The sequence below is a fragment of the Oncorhynchus clarkii genome, chromosome 12, assembly GCF_045791955.1.
Source record: "Oncorhynchus clarkii lewisi isolate Uvic-CL-2024 chromosome 12, UVic_Ocla_1.0, whole genome shotgun sequence".
NCBI lineage: Eukaryota > Metazoa > Chordata > Actinopteri > Salmoniformes > Salmonidae > Oncorhynchus > Oncorhynchus clarkii.
In genome coordinates, this window is record NC_092158.1 from 95,458,436 (window position 1) to 95,466,039 (window position 7,604).

General features: G+C 47.0%; 1 protein-coding gene across 4 annotated transcripts in view; it reads left to right on the forward strand.

The window, feature by feature from the left end:
- Window positions 1-7,604, forward strand: part of LOC139421694 (caspase recruitment domain family, member 11) — a 142,275-nt gene that overhangs the window by 60,463 nt on the left and 74,208 nt on the right. For all 4 annotated transcript variants that reach the window (XM_071172800.1, XM_071172798.1, XM_071172797.1 and 1 more), the window contains exons 7-10: window positions 1,262-1,441; window positions 3,348-3,494; window positions 5,557-5,682; window positions 6,056-6,130. In XM_071172800.1, the coding sequence (XP_071028901.1) occupies window positions 1,262-1,441; window positions 3,348-3,494; window positions 5,557-5,682; window positions 6,056-6,130 (528 nt within the window). The remainder of the gene's footprint in view (window positions 1-1,261; window positions 1,442-3,347; window positions 3,495-5,556; window positions 5,683-6,055; window positions 6,131-7,604) is intronic.

Below are 7,604 nucleotides of genomic sequence, written 5' to 3' on the forward strand. Positions count from 1 at the left end.
GGTGATGCGTTGTGCAGACCTCACTACCCTCTGGAGAGCCTTACGGTTGAGGGCGGTGCAGTTGCCATACCAGGCGGTGATACAGCCCGCCAGGATGCTCTCGATTGTGCATCTGTAGAAGTTTGTGAGTGCTTTTGGTGACAAGCCGAATTTCTTCAGCCTCCTGAGGTTGAAGAGGCGCTGCTGCGCCTTCTTCACGATGCTGTCTGTGTGAGTGGACCAATTCAGTTTGTCTGTGATGTGTATGCCGAGGAACTTAAAACTTGCTACCCTCTCCACTACTGTTCCATCGATGTGGATAGGGGGGTGTTCCCTCTGCTGTTTCCTGAAGTCCACAATCATCTCCTTAGTTTTGTTGACGTTGAGTGTGAGGTTGTTTTCCTGACACCACACTCCGAGGGCCCTCACCTCCTCCCTGTAGGCCGTCTCATCGTTGTTGGTAATCAAGCCTACCACTGTTGTGTCGTCCGCAAACTTGATGATTGAGTTGGAGGCGTGCGTGGCCACGCAGTCGTGGGTGAACAGGGAGTACAGGAGAGGGCTCAGAACGCAACCTTGTGGGGCCCCAGTGTTGAGGATCAGCGGGGAGGAGATGTTGTTGCCTACCCTCACCACCTGGGGGCGGCCCGTCAGGAAGTCCAGTACCCAGTTGCACAGGGCGGGGTCGAGACCCAGGGTCTCGAGCTTGATGACGAGCTTGGAGGGTACTATGGTGTTGAATGCCGAGCTGTAGTCGATGAACAGCATTCTCACATAGGTATTCCTCTTGTCCAGATGGGTTAGGGCAGTGTGCAGTGTGGTTGAGATTGCATCGTCTGTGGACCTATTTGGGCGGTAAGCAAATTGGAGTGGGTCTAGGGTGTCAGGTAGGGTGGAGGTGATATGGTCCTTGACTAGTCTCTCAAAGCACTTCATGATGACGGATGTGAGTGCTACGGGGCGGTAGTCATTTAGCTCAGTTACCTTAGCTTTCTTGGGAACAGGAACAATGGTGGCCCTCTTGAAGCATGTGGGAACAGCAGACTGGTATAGGGATTGATTGAATATGTCCGTAAACACACCGGCCAGCTGGTCTGTTGTTATATTATTATTATTATTATTATTATAGTATTATTATTATTATAGTATTATTATTATTATATAATTATTATTATTATATTACTATCATTATTATATGATTACATTATTATTATTATAATCATTATTATATTATTACATTATTATTACTATTATATAATTATTATTATCATTATTATATTAGATCGACCAGCTGAAACACAGACTAAACAAGCTAGAGGAGGAATGTAAGATGGAGAGAAAACAGAGTCTGAAACTGAAGAACGACATCGAGAACCGACCGAGAAAAGAACAGATCTTCGAACTGGAGAGAGAGAACGAGGTTCTGAAGATCAAACTGCAGGAGCTGCAATCTATCATACAGGTACCCAACCCTTAACCCCCACCCTAACCCTAACCCTATCATACAGGTACCCAACCCTGTTAACCCTAACACCTACCCTTAACTCTTAATCCCTAACACATACCCTTAACCCTAACCCCTACCCTTAACCCCTAACACGTACCCTTAACCCCTAACCCCTAACACCTAACATCTAACCCCCAACACCTAACCCCCAACCCCTAACCCAAAGCCCTACCCTCAACCGTTAACCCCTAACCCCTACCCCCAAACCCTTAAACCCTAACTCTTAACCCTAACCCCCAACGCTCAACCCCAAACTCTTAACCCAAACCCTTAACCCCCAACCCCAAACCCTTAACCCTTACCCCCTACCCTTAACCCCCAACCCCAAACTCTTAACCCTAACCCCTAACCCCCAATCCCCAACCCCTAACTCTTAACCCAAACGCCTACCCTTAACCCTTAACCCCCAACGCCCAACCCCAAACTCTTAACCCAAACCCTACCCTTAACCCTAACCACTAACCCCCAACCCCAAACTCTTAACCCAAACCCTTAACCCCCAACCCCAAACCCTTAACCCTACCCTAATCCTTAACCCCTAACCCCTACCCTTAACCCTTAACCCAAATCCCTAACCCTTAACCCCTACCCTTAACCCCCAACCCCAAACCCTTAACCCTTAACCCCTAACCCCTACCCCCAAACCCTTAAACCCTAACTCTTAACCCAAACTCCTACCCTTAACCCTAACCACTAACAACCAACCCCAAACCCTTTAACCCTAAACCCTTAACCCCCAACCCCAAACCCTTAACCCTTAACCCCAAACCCTTAACCCTAACCCCCAATCCCCAACCCCTAACTCTTAACCCAAACCCCTACCCTTAACCCTTAACCCCCAACGCCCAACCCCAAACTCTTAACCCAAACCCTACCCTTAACCCCTAACTCCTACCCTTAACCCTTACCCATAACCCTTAACCCTAACCACTAACCCCAACTCCAAACTCTTAACGCAAACCCCTACCCTTAACCCCTAACCCCTACCCGTAACCCCTTTACCCCTACCCCCTAACACCTACCCTTAACCCTTAACCCCTACCCATAATCCTTAACCCTTAAACCCTACCCATAATCCTTAACCCCTACCCATAACCCTTAACCCCTAACCCCTATCCTTAACCCCTACCCATAACCCTTAACCACTAACCCCAAACCCCCAACCCCAAACTCTTAACCCAAACCCCTAACCCGAACCCTTAACCCCTACCCTTAACCCCTAACCCCTACCCGTAACCCCTAACTCCTACCCGTAACCCCTAACCCCTACCCTTAACCCATACCCATAACCCTTACCCCTACCTTTAACCCTTAACCCCTACCCATAACCCTTAACCACTAAACCCAAACCCCCAACCCCAAACTCTTAACCCAAACCCCTAACCCTTAACCCCTACCCTTAACCCCTAACCCCTACCCGTTACCCCTACCCGTAACCCCTAACCCCTACCCGTAACCCCTAACCCCTACCCTTAACCCTTAACCCATAACCCTTAACCCCTACCCTTAACCCCTACCCATAACCCTTAACCCCAAACCCCCAACCCCAAACTCTTAACCCAAACCCCTTAACCCTTAACCCCTACCCATAACCCTTACCCCTAACCCTTAACCCCTACCCTTAACCCCTAACCCCTAACCCTTAACCCTTAGCCTATAACCTTTATTTATTTAACTTTGGGAATCCAAATGATGCATTCATTCTACTTTCTCCCCTGGATGTGTGTGTGTGCACGTGTGTGTGCACGTGTGTGTGCACGTGTGTGTGCATGTGTGTGTTTGTGTGCATGTGTGTGTGTTTGTGCATGTGTGTGTGCGTGCGTCTGCGTGTGTGTGTGTGTTTGTGTGTGTGCGTGTGTAGCCAGGGCCTCTGCCTGCGTCTGACAAGGCGATCCTGGACATTCTGGAACACGACCGCCAGGAGGCGTTAGAAGACAGACAAGACCTGGTCAACAGACTGTACAACCTGCATGAGGAGATACGGCAGGCGGAGGAGCTACGAGACAAGGTTATTATAGTAGTATTACTGTACAACCTGCATGAGGAGATACGGCAGGCGGAGGAGCTACGAGACAAGGTTATTATAGTAGTATTATAGTAGTACTATAGTAGTATTACTGTACAACCTGCATGAGGAGATACGGCAGGCTGAGGAGCTACGAGACAAGGTTATTATAGTAGTATTATAGTAGTACTATAGTAGTATTACTGTACAACTTGCATGAGGAGATACGGCAGGCTGAGGAGCTACGAGACAAAGTTATTATAGTAGTATTATAGTAGTATTAGGTTATACACACACAGGGGAAAAAAGATGTTGAGCAAACTCAAAATATCAAGGCAACCAGCTGCAGTAGGATTTCTATTTCTGAACCAATATACTGTACATTCTCAATATGAATTATGTCAATACATACAGTACATACAGTACATGACATACAGTATATTGTATCATTAGGCCTTCCTTTGAGAGCCTAGTCACACCCTAACAGTGTTCTGAAACTCCTGGTTTACAAGCCACATCAAGCCTGCAAGTCACATATTTCTGGCTTGCAAAGTGATGTGTAATTCCTACTGGAATACAGCCAGACTGAGGTTATCCAACAATTGACAACTGCATTCAGAATGACTGCCGGGGTAGGGAAGATTGACTGATGAGAGTACCTCATTCATCTGAACTGGATCAACCGTCTTAGTAACAGGTACTATATGTGCAACTACCAACAGATTGGATTAGTTTAGAAATACAGTGTGTTGTTTACCTTTTGTAGCACAAGACTAATCAAGTAGTCAATGAACATAAAACAGTACAGGTATTGAAACAAACAATTCTGAAAATCAACCTGCAATACAGAATGCTGGGAAATATGATAATGATGGGTGTGGTTTTAAGTAGCATTGAGCAAACATGAATTAGTAATTTCACTCAACAAGTTCATTGAAAAGTGCACCTCACAGATGGAACAATTTTGAGCGAATTAGAATCTAGTGCTGAGCGAATTAGAATCTAGTGCTGAGCGAATTAGAATCTAGTGCTGAGCGAATTAGAATCTAGTGCTGAGCGAATTAGAATCTAGTGCTGAGCGAATTAGAATCTAGAGCTGAGCGAATTAGAATCTAGTGCTGAGCGAATTAGAATCAAGTGCTGAGCGAATTAGAATCTAGTGCTGAGCAAATTTGTCACGGTCGTCCTCCTCTTCATCTGAAGAGGAGAGGCGAGAAGGATCGGAGGACCAAAATACGGCATGATATGTGTTCATCATGAATTTTAATAAAGAAAACACTGAACACTGAAACACTATACAAAAACAGTAAACAAAATAACAACCGTAAAGCTAATGCGAGCTGCGCTGAAACAAGCCATCAACATAGACAATCACCCACAAACAAACAGTGCAACCCAGGCTACCTAAGTATGATTCTCAATCAGAGACAACTAATGACACCTGCCTCTGATTGAGAACCATACTCGGCCGAAACATAGAAATCCCAAATCATAGAAAATCAAACATAGACTGCCCACCCAACTCACGCCCTGACCATACTAAATAATGACAAAACAAAGGAAATAAAGGTCAGAACGTGACAGAATTAGAATCTAGTGCTGAGCGAATTAGAATCTAGGGTTGAGTGAATTAGAATCTAGTGTTGAGCGAATTAGAATCTAGGGTTGAGTGAATTAGAATCTAGTGTTGAGCGAATTAGAATCTAGTGCTGAGCGAATTAGAATCTAGGGTTGAGTGAATTAGAATCTAGTGTTGAGCGAATTAGAATCTAGTGCTGAGCGAATTAGAATCTAGTGCTGAGCGAATTAGAATCTAGTGCTGAGCGAATTAGAATCTAGTGCTGAGCGAATTAGAATCTAGCGCTGAGCGAATTAGAATCTAGTGTTGAGTTTACTAGAAATCCTGCATCTGGTTGATATTTAAGTTGAATCAACTGAGTCTACTTGACTTCTGTCTGTATCATTTCTGAATTGTGAATCAACCCCTAGTCCCTGATCCTGACGTGTGTGTGTGTGTGTGTGTGTGTGTGTGTGTGTGTGTGTGTGTGTGTGTGTGTGTGTCTAGTACCTTGAGGAGAAAGAGGATCTGGAGCTCAGGAGCTCTACACTACAGAAGGACTGTGAGATGTACAGAAACAGGATGAACACCATCATTATACAGCTGGAGGAGGTGGAGAAGGAGAGAGACCAGGTAACACACACACACACACACACACACACACACACACACACACACACACACACACACACACACACACACACACACACACAGAGAGAGAGAGAGAGAGAGAGAGAGAGAGAGAGAGAGAGAGAGACACAGACACGCAGACAACAACAACAATAACAGAGACATCTTGTGTCAAGCATTGTAAACAGTGTGTGTGTGTGTGTGTGTTACTTGGTCTCTCTCCTATCCACCTCCTCCAGCTGTATAATGATGGTGTGTGTGTGTGTGTGTGTGTGTGTGTGTGTGTGTGTGTGTGTGTGTGTGTGTGTGTGTGTGTGTGTGTGTGTGTGTGTGTGCGTGCGTGCGTGCGTGCGTGCGTGCGTGCGTGTGTGTGCAGGCGTTCCGAGCCAGAGATGAAGCCCAGCACCAATTCTCTCAGGGTCTGGTTGATAAAGACAAGTACAGGAAACAGGTGAGTTAGAGTTAGCGAACAGTATTTACTCATGAACTTGATTTGTTTGTTTTCCTGAAGTGTTTGTTTTGTCTACTTTTCGCCAGTTGTTTTGTGAAGTAAACTCCTCCTGGAGTTGTGGGACATTTACAACCTAGCTAGCTTGGGTTAGGGTTACTGTGGGACTGTTACAACCTAGCTAGCTAGGGTTAGGGTTACTGTGGGACTGTTACAACCTAGCTAGCTTGGGTTAGGGTTACTGTGGGATTGTTACAACCTAGCTAGCTTGGGTTAGGGTTAGGGTTACTGTGGGACTGTTACAACCTAGCTAGCTTGGGTTAGGGTTAGGGTTACTGTGGGACTGTTACAACCTAGCTAGCTTGGGTTAGGGTTACTGTGGGACTGTTACAACCTAGCTAGCTTTGGTTAGGGTTAGGGTTACTGTGGGACTGTTACAACCTAGCTAGCTTGGGTTAGGGTTACTGTGGGACTGTTACAACCTAGCTAGCTAGGGTTAGGGTTACTGTGGGACTGTTACAACCTAGCTAGCTTGGGTTAGGGTTACTGTGGGACTGTTACAACCTAGCTAGCTTTGGTTAGGGTTAGGGTTACTGTGGGACTGTTACAACCTAGCTAGCTTGGGTTAGGGTTAGGGTTACTGTGGGACTGTTACAACCTAGCTAGCTTGGGTTAGGGTTACTGTGGGACTGTTACAACCTAGCTAGCTTGGGTTAGGGTTAGGGTTACTGTGGGACTGTTACAACCTAGCTAGCTTGGGTTAGGGTTACTGTGGGACTGTTACAACCTAGCTAGCTAGGGTTAGGTTTACTGTGGGACTGTTACAACCTAGCTATCTAGGGTTAGGGTTACTGTGGGACTGTTACAACCTAGCTAGCTTGGGTTAGGGTTACTGTGGGACTGTTACAACCTAGCTAGCTAGGGTTAGGGTTACTGTTCCTTCAGTCTGACCCCCTCCCTGTTCCCACAGTCTGATCCCCTCCCTGTTCCCACAGTCTGACCCCCTCCCTGTTCCCACAGTCTGATCCCCTCCCTGTTCCCACAGTCTGACCCCCTCCCTGTTCCCACAGTCTGATCCTCTCCCTGTTCCCACAGTCTGACCCCCTCCCTGTTCCCACAGTCTGATCCTCTCCCTGTTCCCACAGTCTGATCCTCTCCCTGTTCCCACAGTCTGACCCCCTCCCTGTTCCCACAGTCTGATCCTCTCCCTGTTCCCACAGTCTGATCCTCTCCCTGTTCCCACAGTCTGATCCTCTCCCTGTTCCCACAGTCTGACCCCCTCCCTGTTCCCACAGTCTGATCCCCTCCCTGTTCCCACAGTCTGATCCTCTCCCTGTTCCCACAGTCTGACCCCCTCCCTGTTCCCACAGTCTGACCCCCTCCCTGTTCCCACAGTCTGACTCCCTCCCTGTTCCCACAGTCTGATCCTCTCCCTGTTCAGACAGTCAGACTCCCTCCCTGTTCCCACAGTCTGACC